This window comes from Phaenicophaeus curvirostris, unplaced genomic scaffold (genome assembly GCF_032191515.1).
Source record: "Phaenicophaeus curvirostris isolate KB17595 unplaced genomic scaffold, BPBGC_Pcur_1.0 scaffold_51, whole genome shotgun sequence".
Taxonomy (NCBI): Eukaryota; Metazoa; Chordata; class Aves; order Cuculiformes; family Cuculidae; genus Phaenicophaeus; species Phaenicophaeus curvirostris.
This window is the reverse complement of record NW_027206674.1, coordinates 88,825-106,156: the sequence shown is the minus strand read 5'-3', so window position 1 is coordinate 106,156 and position 17,332 is coordinate 88,825. Positions and strand designations below refer to the sequence as shown.

The following is a 17,332-nucleotide window of genomic DNA, read 5'->3' as shown; positions in this document are numbered from 1 at the left end:
GGGGACCCCAAAATTTTGGGGGGGGTTGCTGGGTGTAGGGAGGCTCCTGGGGCTCAGAAAGTGGAGGAGGAGGAGGTTAGGGGAGATTTGGGGGTGATGGGTGGGATTCAGGGGTGATGGGGGGGTCTAAGGGGGGGTCTGAGGGGGGGTGACATTAATTTAGGGGGGACCTCAAAAATTTGGGGGGGGTCGCTGGGTTTAGGGGGGCTCCTGGGGCTCAGAAAGTGGAGGAGGAGGAGGTTGGGGGGGATTTGGGGTGATGGAGGGGATTTTGGGGTGACTAGGGGGTCTAAGGGGGGGGCTGGGGGGGGGTTAGGGGTTCTCGTGGGGGGTGACACTAATTTAGGGGGGGACCCCCAAATTTTTGGGGGGGTCGCTGGGGTTTAGGGGGTCTCCTGGGGCTCAGAAAGTGGTGGAGGAGGAGGTTGGGGGGGGATTTGGGGTGATGGGGGGGTCTAAGGGGGGGGCTGAGGGGGGGGTTAGGGGTTCCCGAGGGGGGGTGACACTAATTTAGGGGGGTACCCCAAAATTCTGGGGGGGTCCCGGGGTTTAGGGAGGCTCCTGGGGCTCAGAAAGTGGTGGAGGAGGAGGTTGGGGGGGGATTTTGGGGGTGATGGGGGGGATTTGGGGGGTTCGGGGGGTCCCTTTGGGGGTTCGGGGGGGCCGTTACCGCTCGTCGGGGGGGGGCAGCCGGTCGAGGTGGGGGGGGCTGATGTAGACGTGGCAGGTGGAGCAGGCGAGGGACGCGTCGCAGGCGCCTGTGGGGACACCCCCCCCCTCTATTGGGGACCCCCCCCAAAACCAGGGGGACACCCCCCCCCCCCATTGGGGCACGCCCCCAAAACCAGGACACCCCCAAACCACGACCCCCCCAACCAGGACAACCCCTCCACTAGGACACCCCCCAAACCAGGGGACCCCCCCCCCCCCCAAATTGGGGCACCCCCCCAAACCAGGACCCCCCCAAACCAGCCCCCCCCCCCTCTATTGAGACCCCCTCAAACCAGGACGCCCCAAACCAGGACCCCCCCCCCAAACCAGGACCCCCCCCATTGACCCCCAAACCAGGACACCCCTATACCAGGACCCCCCCCTCTATTGGGACCCCCCCCATACCGGGACACCCCCTAAACCAGGGTCCCCCCTCTATTGGGACCCCCCCAAACCAGGACCCCCCCCAAACCAGGGCCCCCCCTCTATGGAGACCCCCCCAAACCAGACGCCCCCCCCAAACCAGGACACCCCCAAACCAGGACACCCCTCCATTGGGACCCCCCCAAACCAGGACCCCCCAAACCAGGACCCCCCCAACCAGGACACCCCCCTAAACCAAGACCCCCCTCTATTGAGACCCCCCCCAAACCAGGACACCCCCAAACCAGGACACCCCCCCCCTCTATTGGGACCCCCCCCTCCATTAGGAACCCCTAAACCCGACACACCCCCCCCCCAAACCCCGAGACTCCCCTCCCGGGACCCCCCCAGCTACCGTGTCCCCCCCCCACCCAAGCCCCCCCCCCAGCCAAGCCCCCCCCCCAGCCCCGTTCCCGGGGCCACTTCCGCTCCCCCCGTCTCGTTTCCGGTCCGGATGGTTTCCGGTCCCCTCCCTCCCCCGTTCCCCGCATCTCGGTTCCGGTTCGGATGGTTCCCGGTCCCCTCCCTTCCCCCCGTTACGATCGGTCCCGGTGCCAGTACGGACCCTCGAGCTCCAGCCCGTGCCGCTGCGCCAGCCGCAGGACGTTCTCCCCGACGCGGCCTCGCACCGGGATTTGCCGCCCGCTCCGGTCCACGAAAACCACGTTCACCCTGTACCGGGACATCGGGAAGCTCAGGAGCCCCGGGGATCCCCCTCAATTCCCCGGGAACCCCCCCCTCAACGTCGTCCCCCCCGCCCCGGGACTCACACGGCGCCGTCCGGGTCCTCGCTGGCGGCTCCGCCCCCGCTCAGCCCTCGCGCCGCTCCCCGCAGCAGCCGCCGCGTCACGGAGCCGCCGCCGCCCGCCGCCGCCATGGAGGCAGCCATGATGGGCGCCACGTGACCCCGGGCACGTGACCAAGGGGGACACGCCCACCCCGGGCGCGGACCCGCGCAGGTCCTAGCGCCCGCCTCACCGTCCCCTCTTCTATACAGAACTAATGGGGTACAGGGGGAGCCCTCGGATTTGGTTGGGGGGGGGCCCAGGGAACCCTCAAATGTGGGGGGGGGGGCTTAAAGGAGGAGGGAGCGCTCAGGGGATGCCCTCAAGGGGGGAGGGGGCGGGGTACCCTTGCGTTTGGGAGGGGAACCCCTCAAAAGTGGGGGGGGCCCTCGGATTTGGGGGGGGCTCAGGGGGCCCTCTAGTGTGGGGGGGGGGCTTAAAGGAGGAGGGGGGGCTCAGGGGGTCCCTCTAATGTGGGGGGGGCTTAAAGGAGGAGGGGGGGCTTGGGGAACCCCTCTAATGGGGGGGGGCTTAAAGGAGGAGGGGGGGCTTGGGGGACCCCTCTAATGTGGGGGGGGGCTTAAAGGAGGAGGGGGGGCTTGGGGGACCCCTCTAATGTGGGGGGTGGGGGGCATAGAGGGGACCCCCTGGATTAAGGAGGGGGGGTGGAACACAGCCCCCCCCCATCATTGATAGGGATGAGGAGGGGGGGGGGCTGCTTCATTAGAGCTAATGAGACAATAATTAAGAAAGTTGATATAAATATAGCTTTACTTTTGGGGGGGGGGCACAAATTGACGCCCCCCCCCCCTTCGTACAGCAAATCAGACAGCGGCGAGAGTAAAAACAAGTCAAAACCAGGACCCCCCCCCCAAAAAAAGGGGGGGGGGCCAGCTGAAAGAGGGCAAGGGATCCCCAAAAGAGCAGAGAGACCCCACAAAAAAGCGCCTGGTAGGGGGGCTACACCCCAATAAGTGAGGGGGGGGGAAGGCAAAGCCCCCCCCCCCCCCCAAATTGGGAAGGGGGGGTGGTTAAAATAAAAATAAAAGGCAATAAAAAGTAAAAAAAAAAGGCGACTTCTCCCCCCAAAATGGGGGCAGCTCCGGTCCCCCCAAAAATGACCCCCCCCCAAAAAAAAATGGAGAGGAGAAGGGCGGGGGGGGAGGAAAGGGGGGGGTGGGAAAGGAGGGGGAGCAGGGATAACCCCCCCCTGCCCCAAAATAGGGACCCCCCAACCCCCAAAACTAGGGGGGCAGGAAACTAGGGGGCAAAGAAAAAGGGGGGGGTCGTCACAAAAAATAAAGAGAGGCAGAGCCCCCCCCCCCCAAAAAAAATCGAAAGCGTTAGGGTCGAATCCTTCGTCTGACGTTAAAATCAGCCCCAAAAAGAGGAGAAAATGGTAAAAATCAAGCAAACGAAGCCAAATTTGTACAAATTTACAGCGCGGGGGGGTGGGAAAAAAAAAATAAAAGGTGGGGGGGGTCAAAAAATCCTCTTGCGCTTCAGGTAGGAGTCGGCGTAGTGACCCCCCAGGCCCTGCGAGTGTTGCCCCACGTAGCAGCCCTCGGGGCTCGGCTCCGGCGACGGCAGCAGGTGGGAGAAGGCGCGTTTGTGGCCCCCCCCGGGGGTCTGTGGGGAAAAAGGGGGGGTCAGGAAGAGTTTGGGGAGGGGTTGGAGGGGATTTGGGGGGGTCTTGGGGAGCTTGGGGGGGATTGGAGGGGGTTTGGGGGGGATTTGATGGGGTTTGGGGGGGATTGGAGGGGGTTTGGGGGGGGAGAAGGTGCGTTTGTGGCCCCCCCCGGGGGTCTGTGGGAAAAAGGGGGGGTCAGGAAGATTTTGGGGAGGGGTTGGAGGGGATTTCGGGGGGTCTTGGGGAGTTTGGGGGGGATATGAGGGCGTTTGGCGGGGGAGAAGGTGCATTTGTGGCCCCCCCCGGGGGTCTGTGGGGAAAAAGGGGGGGTCAGGATGATTTTGGGGAGGGGTTGGAGGGGATTTGGGGGGATTCGAGGGGGTTTGGGGGGGATTGGAGGGAGTTTGGGGGGGATTTGAGGGGGTTTGGGGGGGGAGAAGGTGCATTTGTGGCCCCCCCCGGGGTCTGTGGGGAAAAAGGGGGGGTCAGGATGATTTTGGGGAGGGGTTGGAGAGGATTTGGGGGGGGTCTTGGGGAGTTTGGGGGGGATTCGAGGGGGTTTGGGGGGGATTTGAGGGGGGAGAAGGTGCATTTGTGGCCCCCCCCGGGGGTCTGTGGAAAAAAGGGGGGGTCAGGAAGATTTTGGGGAGGGGTTGGAGAGGATTTGGGGGGGTCTTGGGGAGTTTGGGGGGGATTCGGGGGGTTTGGGGGGGATTGGAGGGGGTTTGGGGGTGGGAGAAGGTGCATTTGTGGCACCCCCCGGGGGTCTGTGGAACAAAGGGGGGGTCGGGAGTGGGGGGACGAGAAGGTTTTGGGGGTTCAGGGAGGATTTAAGGGTGTTCAGGGGGGTTTTGGGGGGCCCTTACCTTGGCGTGGGGGCTGTGCAAGGAGGGGGGGGTCCCCAAGGCGAGGACGGCGTCTGCAGAGCCGGAGGGGGGCAGCGCCACCACCTGCGGGGTGGGGAGGAAGAGGAGGGGCCCCCCAATTCTAAGAGGGGTCCCCAACGCCCAGGGGGGTCCCCACTTCTGAGAGGTTCCCCCAGTTCCAAGGGGGGTCCCCAATTCCTTAAGGTTCCCCCCCATTCGGGGGGAGGGGGAGGCATTCTTTATGGGCTCCCCAATTCCAGGGGGGTCTCCCCAATTCCTTAAGGGGGACCCCCCAATTCCTTAAGGGGGTCATTCTTTATGGGCTCCCCAATTCCAGGGGGGGCTCCCCAATTTCTTAAGGGTCTCCCCCTATTCCAAGAGATCTCCCCAATCTCTTAAGGGTCTCCCCCTATTCCAGGGGGTCTCCCCAATTTCTTAAGGGTCTCCCCAATCTCTTAAGGGTCTCCCCCAATTCCAGGAGGTCTCCCCCAATTCCATATAGCCCCCCCCATTCTGGGGCAGAGGGTTCATTCTTTATGGGCTCCCCAATTCCAGGGGGTCCCCCCAATCTCTTAAGGGTCTCCCCAATTCCAGGGGGTCTCCCCAATTCCATATAGGCCCCCCCATTCTGGGGCAGGGGGGGCATTCTTTATGGGTTCCCCAATTCCAGGGGGGCTCCCCAATTCCAGGGGGTCCCCCCCCAGTTCCTTAAGGTTCTCCCCCAATTCCTTATAGGCTCCCCCCATTCTGGGGGGGGGGGGGGGGGCATTCTTTATGGGTTCCCCAGCTCCAGGGGGTCTCCCCAATTCCTTATGGGGGTCATTCCTTATGGGCTCCCCAATTCCAGGGGGGCCCCCCTAAATTCCTTACAGGGTCTCCCCCATTCTGGGGGGAGGAGGCGGGGGGGGGGGCATTCTTTCTGGGCTCTCCAGCTCCAGGGGGGTCTCCCCAATCCCATCGGGACCCCCCCAAATTCTAGGGGGGCCCCCCCAAACCCCAAGGTCTCACCTTACTGAGGTGACTCTGCTTGAGCCCAGCTTGAAGGCCACTGGTGAAGTAGGAACTGGGGGATCCTGAGTAAAAAGGGGGCAGGGGGGGCCCCAAATTCCCGCGGTCGAAGGCCGGCGACGACGAGAGCTGCGAGGGGGACAAAGAGCCGGTGACCCCAAAAATAGGATGGAGGGGTTGGGGGGGGGGCACCCCCTTTTCTCAAGGCGTTGGGGGAGGTTTTTTCTAACCTTGTGCCTGGGGCCGAAGGATCCAAGGATGGAGCCCGCGTGGTCTCGGCTCTGGGGGTAAATCCTGGCACCCAAATCCTTCACCAAATCAAAAAAATGGTTAAAAAATTGGATTAAAAATCTTCTCAAATGATTTTCTCCCCAAAAAAATAAATCCTTGGACTCACGGGTAAAGCGTAAGCGTCTCCGGGCGAGGGGAGGAGCGGCTCGGTCAAGGCGGGTTGAGAGACGCGAGGTTTGGAGACGCTCCCCAAAACGGCGCTTTGGAGGTGAAAACCTTTGGTGGCCGCGGCTGGAAAAAGCCAAAATCGTTAAAAAAACCCCCATAAATCCAACCCAAAATATTTTAATTTGGATTCTCCGCCCCCCGCCCCCCGAGCCCAGTTTCCCCAAGGAAAAAAGTTGAGGAGGAGAAAGGGAAGGTGCTCACCTCCGAGGTTGGGGGCCGGGAGGAGGCTCTGCAGGTTCAGGTAGGGGTTCTGGGGGATCTTGAAATCTTTGGGGGGCTCCCCCAGGAGCGAGACCTGCAGGAGAGGGTTTGGGGGGCTGAAAGGCTTGTTGCGGGGGGGGTTCAGGTGGTTCCTTAAGGGCCTGGGGGGGTTCTGGAAGGGTTTGGGGGGCTTCTGGTGGCCCCTTAAAGGACCTGGGGGATTTCAGGAAGGGCTTGGGGGGTCTCTGGTGGCTCCTTAGAGGACCTGGGGGGCTTCTGGAAGGGTTTGGGGGGCTCTGGTGGCTCCTTAAAGGACCTGGGGGGCTTCTGGAAGGGCTTGGGGGGCTCTGGTGGCTCCTTAAAGGACCTGGGGGGCTTCTGGAAAGACGTGGGGGGCTCTGGTGGCTCCTTAAAGGACCTGGGGGGCTTCTGAAAGGGCTTGGGGGGCTCTGGTGGCTCCTTAAAGGACCTGGGGGATGTCAGGAAGGGCTTGGGGGGGCTCTGGTGGCTCCTTAAAGGACCTGGGGGGCTTCTGAAAGGGCTTGGGGGGCTCTGGTGGCTCCTTAAAGGATCTGGGGGATGTCAGGAAGGGCTTGGGGGGGCTCTGGTGGCTCCTTAAAGGACTTGGGGGGCTTCTGGAAGGGCTTGAGGGGCTCTGGTGGCTCCTTAAAGGACTTGGGGGGCTTCTGGAAGGGCTTGAGGGTCTCCTTGAAGGACCTGGGGGGCTTCTGAAAGGGTTTGGGGGCCTCTGGTGGCTCCTTAAAGGACCTGGGGGGCTTCTGGAAGGGCTTGGGGGTCTCCTTGAAGGACCTGGGGAGCTTCTGGAAGGGCTTGGGGGTCTCCTTGAAAGACCTGGGGGGCTTCTGGAAGGGCTTGGGGGGCTTCTGGTGGCTCCTTAAAGGACCTGGGGGGCTTCTGGAAGGGTTGGGGGGCTCCTTGAAGGACCTGGGGGGATTCTGGAAGGGCTTGGGGGGCTCTGGTGGCTCCTTAAAGGATCTGGGGGATGTCAGGAAGGGCTTGGGGGGCTCTGGTGGCTCCTTAAATGACCTGGGGGACTTCTGGAAGGGCTTGGGGGGCTCTGGTGGCTCCTTAAAGGACTTGGGGGGCTTCTGGAAGGGCTTGGGGGTCTCCTTGAAGGACCTGGAGGACTCTGGTGGCTCCTTAAAGGACTTGAGGGGCCTCTGGAAGGGCTTGGGGGGCTCTGGTGGCTCCTTAAAGGACCTGGGGGGCTTCTGGAAGGGCTTGGGGGTCTCCTTGAAGGACCTGGGGAGCTTCTGGAAGGGCTTGGGGGGCTTCTGGTGGCTCCTTAAAGGACCTGGGGGGCTTCTGGAAGGGCTTGGGGGTCTCCTTGAAAGACCTGGGGGGCTTCTGGAAGGGCTTGGGGGGCTTCTGGTGGCTCCTTAAAGGACCTGGGGGGCTTCTGGAAGGGTTGGGGGGCTCCTTGAAGGACCTGGGGGGATTCTGGAAGGGCTTGGGGGGCTCTGGTGGCTCCTTAAAGGATCTGGGGGATGTCAGGAAGGGCTTGGGGGGCTCTGGTGGCTCCTTAAATGACCTGGGGGACTTCTGGAAGGGCTTGGGGGTCTCCTTGAAGGACCTGGAGGGCTCTGGTGGCTCCTTAAAGGACTTGAGGGGCCTCTGGAAGGGCTTGGGGGGCTCTGGTGGCTCCTTAAAGGACCTGGAGGGGCTTCTGGAAGGGCTTGGGGGGGTCCTGGGGATCCAGGAGGGGGAGAGAAGCCCCCCCAGAACTCAGGGCCCCTCCCATCCCGTCGTGAGGGCTTCGTACCCCGGCGGCAGGCAGCGCGTTCTCGCTCGGCTTCGGCTTCTGGATGGCGGCGGCGACACCGGCTCCCAGCGCGGAAGCGGATCCCAAGGCGGAGCCGCTGAGGCCCTGGAGAGGCTGGGGGGCGATGGCCGCGGGACCCAAGGGAGCCCCCGGCGTCCCCAGCGCCGCGTTGTCCCGCTCGGCTCCCACCGGGGCCAAGAACGGAGCCAGCGCCACATTCCCAGAGGGCAAAATGGGGGATTTGACGTGGCCTTGGGCCAGGTCACCAGGAACGGGGCCACCTGGGGAGACAGGAACATGGATCTTCTCTGCACTCGCTCCAGAGCCTCCACATCCTCGTGTCCCACCAACCCCCCCAGGTCCTTCTCCTCCAGGCCCTTTCCAGCCAGACTCCTCCTAGGCTGGAGCTGCCCAGGGTCGTTGTGCCCCAAGGTCCTGCTCCAACCTCATCCCCTTGGTCTCAGCCCATGGATCCAACCAGCTCAGATCCCTCTGGAGAACCTCAAACCCTCCAGCAGGAAGGTCCACGCTTCCCCCCCAGGAATTCCTCACCCGAGGAGAGCTCTCCCAGGAGTTGGCTGGGGGGCTGCGCTGGAGCGTTGGCCAGGGCCAAGGTGCCGTGGGGCAGGGAGCTCAGGGGAGAGTCGCCCAGGATTCCCGGTTTCTGGAAAGGACAGCGCGACGTTAATGCTGTGGGAACCTTAATTCCACCTGGATTTGTGGTTTCGGAGGCAACAGGAACAGGATAGAAGAGGATCGTGGCCATCTAGAATGGCTTCCATGCAAGAAATGACGCCAAGAAGAGGAGAAATCCAAGTTTTGGGGGGTTCCATGTGCACGGGAAGAGCAAGAAGCCCTGGAAAAGACTGAAAACGACCCAAAAAGGAGGAGAAATCCAAGTTTTGGGGGTTCCATGTGCACGGGAAGAGCAAGAAACCCTGGAAAAGACTGAAAACGACCCAAAAAGGAGGAGAAATCCAAGTTTTGGGGGTTTCACGTGCACAGGAAGAGCAAGAAACCCTGGGAAAGACTAAAAACTACCAAAAAAGGAGGAGAAATCCGAGTGTGAGGTGGTTCCACAGGCATAAGAGCAAAAAAGCCCAGAAAAGATGAAAAGTAACTCCAAAAAAAGAAGAAATTCAAGTTTTGGGGGGTTCCACATGCACGGGAAGAGCAAGAAACCCTGGGAAAGATGGAAAATCACCCAAAAAAGTGGGGAAATCCAAGTTTTGGTGGTTCTACACTCACGGAAAGAGCAAAAAAGCCCAGAAAAAGATAGAAAGTCAACAAAATAGAGGAGAAATCCAAGTTTTGGAGGTTCTACAAGCACAGGAAGAGCAAGAAACCCTGGGAAACACGGAAAATCACCCAAAAAAGAGGGGAAATCCAAGGCGGAAGCAATTCCGGATGCGATTCCCACCTACCTGTTGGGCTTGAGATTGGTTCTGGAGCGCGAGCTGGAGCAGAGCCGTGGAGAGAGCAGGATTGGGAACCAGCGGCACGGAGGGAGCGGCCCCGAGGATGCCTGGAGAGAAAAAAGTTGGAGGAACCCAAAGATCCTCATGGAATCGCTCGTTTGGAGAAGACTCTTTGAGATGATGGAGTCCAACCAGCCCTGTTCACCACTAAACCATCTCCGAGCACAACTACGAGGGGTTTGAACCAGGGAAATGATGGATTGCTCTCCATCCATGGATCCAGCCCCTCCTGATCCCTCTCTAGACCCTTCCTGCCCTTCATCCATGGATCCAGCCCCTCCTGATCCCTCTCTAGATCCTTCCTGCCCTCCATCCATGGATCCAGCCTCTCCCTATCCCTCTCTAGATCCTTCCTGCCCTCCAGCCATGGATCCAGCCTCTCCTGATCCCTCTCTAGATCTCTCCTGCCCTCCATCCATGGATCCAGCCTCTCCTGATCCCTCTCTAGATCCTTCCTGCCCTCCATCCATGGATCCAGCCTCTCCGGATCCCTCTCTAGATCCTTCCTGCCCTCCAGCCATGGATCCAGCCTCTCCCGATCCCTCTCTAGACCCTTCCTGCCCTCCATCCATGGATCCAGCCTCTCCTGATCCCTCTCTAGATCCTTCCTGCCCTCCAGCCATGGATCCAGCCTCTCCCGATCCCTCTCTAGATCCTTCCAGCCCTCCATCCATGGATCCAGCCCGGCCCAATCCCACAGGATCACCCTCCACCTGGACTGACCTCCCCACCACGTGTCCCCCTTTACCTTGTTTGCCTCCCACGGCTCCGTGGAGCAGGGGGTTGAGGAGCAGCTGGAGGGACGCGGGGTTGCCGAGGCTGTTGAGGATCTGCAGGAGGTTTGGCTCGGGCAGGAGCCCCTTCCCACGGTTCAGCGCCTTCGGAGCCACCAAGAACGGGAGTCGGATGGAGAAACCAACCAGGTCGGATGGAAAACCAACCAGGTCGGATGGAAAACCAACCAGGTTGGAGGCTCCTCCCCAACTGGGACACCTGGAACTACCCGTTGGGCATCCAAACCCTTCAAGATCCCAGATCCCAGGCAAGATCCCAGGTCCTGGGTCTCAGGAAAGGTCCCAGCCAAGATCCCAGATGCCAGGAAGGATTCCAGGCCAAGAGCCCCGAGATCCTGGGGCTCCAGCATGAGATCTCAGCCAAGATCCTGGGATCCCAGAGGAAGATCCCACAGTCCCAGGGAAGGTCCCAGACCAAGATCCCAGGTCCCAGCTGAGATCCCAGCCCAGATCCTGGGGTCCCAGAGCAAGATCCCTGGTCAGATCCCAGATCCCAGCCAGGATCCCAGTGTCCTGGTCAAGATTCCAAGGCGAGATCCCAGTTGAGATCCTAGATACAAGGGCAAGAGGGAAAAGACGAGGAGGAAGAGGAAGGCAAGAGCAGGAAAAGGTGAGGAGGAAGAGGGAGGCGAGCAGGAAAAGATGAGGAGGAGGAGGAAGGCGAGCAGGAAAAGATGAGGAGGAGGAGGAAGGCGAGCAGAAGAAGATGAGGAGGAAGAGGAAGGCAAAAGCAGGAAAAGGTGAGGAGGAAGAGGAAGGTGAGCAGCAAAAAGGCGAGGAGGAAGAGGGAGGCGAGCAGGAAGAGGCGAGGAGGAAGAGGGAGGCGAGCAGGAAGAGGCGAGGAGGAAGAGGGAGGCGAGCAGGAAGAGGCGAGGAGGAAGAGGGAGGCGAGCAGGAAGAGGCGAGGAGGAAGAGGGAGGCGAGCAGGAAGAGGCGAGGAGGAAGAGGGAGGCGAGCAGGAAGAGGCGAGGAGGAAGAGGGAGGCGAGCAGGAAGCGGCGAGGAGGAAGAGGGAGGCGAGCAGGAAAAGATGATGATGAGGAGGAAGGGGAAGGCGAAAGCAGGAAAAGACGAGGAGGAAGGGGAAGGTGAGCAGGAAAAGGTGAGGAGAAAGAGGAAGGCGAGCGGTGAAAAGACAAGGAGGAAGAGGAAGGCCAGAGCAGGAAGGGACGAGGAAGAAGGGGAAGGCGAGCAGGGAAAGATGACGACGAGGAGAAAACGAGCGCAGCAGAGGAGCAGGAGAAGGAGGGAGGTGACGGCTCCACTCGTACCGTGGCCTGCGCAGCGATGAGGGCGGCCAACATGCTGCGTCCGGGAGGGCCGGGGGCGCAGAAGGAGACGCGGACGTGATTCCCGGCGAGCGGGAGCCCGTCGGTGGCCCGCTGGACGCTCTCCGCCTGCTCGGCCGACTCGTATTCCAGCACGGCGAAGCCCTTCAGCTGCCCGTCCTGCCCCACCGCCAGCTGCCAGGGGAGCGGCACGAGACCCCCGTGAGACCCAGCGAGCGATTCCGGAGCTGCCGCGCTCGGCTGGGGTGAGGCTCCGCGGCCTACAGGGAGCCCCGACCCCCCTAAAGGCTCTCTAGGGACCCCAAAACACCCCTGACCCCCCTAAAGCCTCTAGAGAGACCTCAAAACACCCCTGCCCTCAGCCTATAGGAGGCCCTGACCCCCCTCAAGCCTCTAGAGAGACCCCAAAACACCCCTGACCCCCCTAAAGCCTCTATAGAGACCCCAAAACACCCCTGACCCCCCTAAAGGCTCTCTAGGGACCCCAAAACACCCCTGCCCCCATCCTATAGGAGGCCCTGACCCCCCTAAAGACTCTACAGAGACCCCAAAACACCCCTGACCCCCCTAAAGCCTCTATAGAGACCCCAAAACACCCCTGACCACCCTAAAGCCTCTAGAGAGACCTCAAAACACCCCTGCCCTCAGCCTATAGGAGGCCCCGACCCCCCTAAAGCCTCTATAGAGACCCCAGAACATCCCTGACCCCCCTAAAGCCTCTATAGAGACCCCAAAACACCCCTGACCCCCCTAAAGGCTCTCTAAGGGACCCCAAAACACCCCTGCCCTCAGCCTATAGGAGGCCCTGACCCCCCTCAAGCCTCTAGAGAGACCCCAAAACACCCCTGACCCCCCTAAAGCCTCTAGAGAGACCCCAAAACACCCCTGACCCCCCTAAAGGCTCTCTAAGGGACCCCAAAACACCCCTGCCCTCAGCCTATAGGAGGCCCTGACCCCCCTCAAGCCTCTAGAGAGACCCCAAAACACCCCTGACCCCCCTAAAGCCTCTAGAGAGACCCCAAAACACCCCTGCCCCCATCCTATAGGAGGCCCCGACCCCCCTAAAGCCTCTATAGAGACCCCAAAACACCCCTGCCCTCAGCCTATAGGAGGCCCTGACCCCCCTAAAGCCTCTACAGAGACCCCAAAACACCCCTGCCCTCAGCCTATAGGAGGCCCTGACCCCCCTAAAGCCTCTATAGAGACCCCAAAACACCCCTGCCCTCAGCCTATAGGGACCCCTGACCCCCCTAAAGCCTCTACAGAGACCCCAAAACACCCCTGCCCTCAGCCTATAGGGACCCCTGACCCCTTTAAGCCCCCTATAGGGACCCCAAGACACTCACTCCTCACTCTATAGAGCTCCCTGATCCCCTAAACACCCTACAGGGACCCCAAGCACCTCCTCCCACACCCTATACGGACCCCAAGACGCCCCCATCCCACCTACAGGGATCCCAGGACACCCCTAAATCCCCTATAGGGACACCAAACTGCCCCCCCCACCCCATAAGGACCCCAAAACCACCACCCCTCACCCTCTAGGCGCCCACGACCCCCCTCAAGCCCCTATAGGGACCCCAGGCACCTCTTCCCTCCCACAGGGGCCCCCCAACACCCCGTCTTCACCCTTAAGGAACCCCAAAACACCCCCCCACGCACCTCACAGAGCCCCCAATCTTGGTTGGGGTCCCAATTCCTGGGGAGGGAGCCCAAATTCCCAGTGGGGGAGCCCCAAATTCCTGGTGGGATGCCCCAAATACCCAGTGGGACACCCCAAATACCCAGTGGGACACCCCAAATTCCCAGTGGGACACCCCAAATCCCCAGGACGCAGCTCCCGACCGCCCCGGGAGGCTCCAGGATGAGCCCGGATGAAAGGAAGGGAGGAGGCAACCTGGAAAAAGGGTCCCAACCCCCTCACCTGACAAAAAGCAGGAGCGTAAGAGGCGGAAAAAACCTTCCGGAGCTCTTCCAGGTCGGAATAACTGTGGGGTAACTTATCCACAACCAAACACTTGGAATGTAGAAGCTCCGACGTCAACTGGTTGACGTCCATCCAGTGGACGTAAAGAGTCCGCGTCCCCAGCTGCTTCCCGAGCAAATCGGACTTGGCTCGCGCCGCCGAATCCTTCTTCATGTATTCCACGAATCCGTAGCCTTTGGAATGTCCCGTTTCCTCGCTGTAGACCAGGAAGCAGCGTTCCAGGTTGCCGAAGGGCCGGACGAGCTCCTCGAACTGCTGCTGGGTGTAAAGGCGAGGGAGGTTGGCGATGCAGAGCAGCGCGTCCGTCGGCTGGAGCTGCACCGAGATCTCCTTCTCCCGCACTTTGCTCCGGTGGAACTGCCGGATGGCCGATTCCGCTTGCTCGCCGTTGAGGAGGGTGACGAAGGCTGCGGGAGGGAAGGAGGAGGGAAGGATCCAGTCTCTCCTGATCCCTCTCTAGACCCTTCCTGCCCTCCATCCGTGGATCCAGCCTGGCCTCATCCCTCTCTAGATCCTTCCTGCTCTCCATCCATGGATCCAGCCTCTCCTGATCCCTCTCTAGATCCTTCCTGCCCTCCATCCATGGATCCAGCCTCTCCTGATCCCTCTCTAGACCCTTCCTGCCCTCCATCCATGGATCCAGCCTCTCCTGATCCCTCTCTAGATCCTTCCTGCCCTCCATCCATGGATCCAGCCTCTCCTGATCCCTCTCTAGATCCTTCCTGCCCTCCAGCCATGGATCCAGCCTCTCCTGATCCCTCTCTAGATCCTTCCTGCCCTCCATCCATGGATCCAGCCTCTCCTGATCCCTCTCTAGATCCTTCCTGCCCTCCAGCCATGGATCCAGCCTCTCCTGATCCCTCTCTAGATCCTTCCTGCCCTCCAGCCATGGATCCAGCCTCTCCTGATCCCTCTCTAGATCCTTCCTGCCCTCCATCCATGGATCCAGCCTCTCCTGATCCCTCTCTAGATCCTTCCTGCCCTCTAGTCCATGGATCCAGCCTCTCTGATCCCCCTCTAGATCCTTCCTGCCCTCCATCCATGGATCCAGCCTGGCCTGATCCCTCTCTAGACCCTTCCTGCCCTCCATCCATGGATCCAGCCTCTCCTGATCCCTCTCTAGATCCTTCCTGCCCTCTAGTCCATGGATCCAGCCTCTCCTGATCCCTCTCTAGATCCTTCCTGCCCTCCATCCATGGATCCAGCCTCTCCTGATCCCTCTCTAGACCCTTCCTGCCCTCTAGTCCATGGATCCAGCCTCTCCTGATCCCTCTCTAGATCCTTCCTGCCCTCCAGCCATGGATCCAGCCTCTCCCGATCCCTCTCTAGATCATTCCTCTTCTCCAGCCATGGATCCAGCCTCTCCCGATCCCTCTCTAGATCCTTCCTGCCCTCCAGCCATGGATCCAGCCTCTCCTGATCCCTCTCTAGATCATTCCTGCCCTCCAGCCATGGATCCAGCCACTCCCGATCCCTCTCTAGATCCTTCCTGCCCTCCAGCCATGGATCCAGCCTCTCCCGATCCCTCTCTAGACCCTTCCTGCCCTCCATCCATGGATCCAGCCTCTCCTGATCCCTCTCTAGATCATTCCTGCCCTCCATCCATGGATCCAGCCTCTCCTGATCCCTCTCTAGATCCTTCCTGCCCTCCATCCATGGATCCAGCCTCTCCTGATCCCTCTCTAGATCCTTCCTGCCCTCCAGCCATGGATCCAGCCACTCCCGATCCCTCTCTAGATCCTTCCTCCTCTCCATCCATGGATCCAGCCTGAGAACTGGGTTTTTGGGATGAAGGGCCTCAGGAGGAGCTGGATCGAACGCTTTCCCCTAGGAAAAGCACCCCCGAGGGATCAGAAAGGGATGCAAATCCCACACCACAACACAAAATCGCCCCGGGAGATGCTTTAATCCAGGAATTTTCCGCTTTCTGAGAGCCGAGAGCGGAGAACACGGCTCGAGGGAAGGGGGTAGATCCCCATTCCTACTCAAACTCTCGGAAGCGGAAGAGAAGCCGCAGCCAGGGGCTCCGATTCCGGATCCGAAGAGCAGCTCCACTCACCAGTCCCTTTGTATTTGTCCACAAAGCAATATTTGAGCTCGTAGTCGCTCAGCAGGTCGTGGATTTCCTGCAGAAAGAGGATTTTAAGGAATAACATCCTAAAAAAAAAGTAAGGTCAGTTCCTGGGAAGAAGCTTTGAGCAAACCCCAAAATCCTAGAGGTCGCTCCCAACCGATTTCTGAGTTTGGGAGAGCGAAGAAGCTCAATTAAAGCTCCTCAGATAATTAATCCCAAACCCTTCAGCTTGTAATCCGCCTTCCCACGATCCCGAATCGCCATCCTGGTTCCCCGGAGCGGCATCTGCGCCCTTCCCGGTGATGATTTATGGCCTCTGTCCCGCCCCCCAGGCGCTAATTAACAGCAGCTAACGAGAGAGGCAATTAAAAAGGGAGGAGAAGGAGGAGGTTGGGGCTCGGCAAGCGGAATTTCCTCGGAGCCGGGATGGAGGGGGAGCAGGAGGAGACGCCCCATTCCCCACCCCGGGAACCGCTGAGGCCACGGGGAAGGAGGGATTGGGGGGACAAAGAAAGGATTTGGGGGGGCAAAGAGAGGATGGGGGGGCAAAGAGAGGATTTGGGGGGCATGTAAAAAAGGAGCCGCCTCTCCCCTCAGCCTCCCAGTTCTCTCCCAGTTCCCTTAGCCCCTCGCTTCCCAGTTTCCCCCTCATCACCTCATTCTCCTTTTCCTCCCAGCTTCTCCCACCCTTCCCACTTCCCTCCCATTTCCCTTACCCCCTCGCTTCCCAGTTTCCTCCCAGTTTCCCTCTATTCCTCCCACTTCCCTCCCATTTCCCTTAGCCCTTCGCCTTCCAGTTTCCTCCCAGTTTCCCCCACCCTTCCCAGTTCCCTCCCATTTCCCTTAGCCCCTTGCTTCCCAGTTTCCTCCCAGTTTCCCCCTCATCACCTCATTCTCCTTTTCCTCCCAGTTTCCCCCACTCCTCCCACTTCCCTCCCATTTCCCTTACCCCTTCGCCTCCCAGTTTCCTCCCAGTTCCCCCCATTCCCCCCAGTTTCCTCCCAGTTTCCCCCTCATCACCCCATTCTCCTTTTCCTCCCAGTTTCCCCCACTCCTCCCAGTTCCCCCTCATTTCCCTTAGCCCCTCGCCTTCCAGTTTCCTCCCAGTTCCCCCCATTCCTCCCAGTTCCCCCCTATTCTTTCCACTTCCCTCCTATTTCCCTTACCCCCTCGCCTCCCAGTTTCCTCCCACTTCCCTCCTATTTCCCTTACCCCCTCGCCTCCCAGTTTCCTCCCAGTTCCCCCCATTCCTCCCAGTTCCCCCCTACTCTTCCCACTTCCCCACCATTTCCCTTACACCCTCGCTTCCCAGTTTCCCCCCCGTTCCCCCCAGTTCCCCCTCACCCCCCCAGTTTCCCCCCAGTTCCCCCCTTTCCCTCTCCCCGCCCCCCCCTTTCCCCTCGCCCCCACCTGGTTGCCCACATCGGCCGGCAGCCCCCGGATCAGCACTTTCCTCCGGTTCCGGAACTGCCGGGCGCTCCGTTCCAAGCGGCTCCGCACTTCGCTCGCCTCCAGGGCCGGCAGCTCCTCCTCGGGGGCGCGGCCCGGCCCCGCCGCTCCCGGTCCCGCTCCCGCTCCCTCCGGGCCCGGCGCCGCCGCCATCTTAGCCGCCCCCCCCCCCTTCTTCTCCCTCCTCCTCCCTTCCCGCAACCATAGAGACGCAGGAGGGCAGAGCGCCGCCAGGGCTGAGCCTCCTCATTGGTCCGTGAAGCGTCACGTGGGGGCTTCCCCGCACGCTGATTGGTCGGAGCGAAACAAACAGCGACCGGGATGGGACGGCGCCGCTGAGTGGACGGAGGAGGGCGCGCCGCTTGCATCGCGGCTCCTGATTGGACGGAAAGGGGG

The 17,332-nt window shown here is 60.9% G+C and overlaps 2 protein-coding genes across 3 annotated transcripts in view; both read right to left on the bottom strand.

Moving 5' to 3' along the window:
- FDX2 (ferredoxin 2) overlaps positions 1 to 2,023 on the bottom strand; it is a 4,732-nt gene extending 2,709 nt beyond the window's left edge. For both annotated transcript variants that reach the window (XM_069881516.1, XM_069881517.1), the window contains exons 1-3: positions 1,905 to 2,023; positions 1,700 to 1,806; positions 671 to 758 (exon numbers count right to left, since the gene is read on the bottom strand). In XM_069881516.1, the coding sequence (XP_069737617.1) occupies positions 671 to 758; positions 1,700 to 1,806; positions 1,905 to 2,023 (314 nt within the window). The remainder of the gene's footprint in view (positions 1 to 670; positions 759 to 1,699; positions 1,807 to 1,904) is intronic.
- A 705-nt stretch (positions 2,024 to 2,728) lies between these two features.
- RAVER1 (ribonucleoprotein, PTB binding 1) lies at positions 2,729 to 17,099 on the bottom strand. Its single transcript, XM_069881595.1, has 14 exons — positions 16,898 to 17,099; positions 15,473 to 15,539; positions 13,351 to 13,820; positions 11,409 to 11,600; positions 10,093 to 10,222; positions 9,291 to 9,391; positions 8,419 to 8,530; positions 7,867 to 8,147; positions 6,084 to 6,177; positions 5,821 to 5,945; positions 5,654 to 5,731; positions 5,424 to 5,552; positions 4,416 to 4,499; positions 2,729 to 3,548 (listed from the first exon to the last, which is right to left on the bottom strand). Exons 1-14 carry the CDS (start codon positions 17,087 to 17,089, stop codon positions 3,402 to 3,404), a joined length of 2,202 nt encoding a protein of 733 aa, XP_069737696.1. The 5' UTR covers positions 17,090 to 17,099; the 3' UTR covers positions 2,729 to 3,401.
- Positions 17,100 to 17,332: the final 233 nt, after the last annotated feature.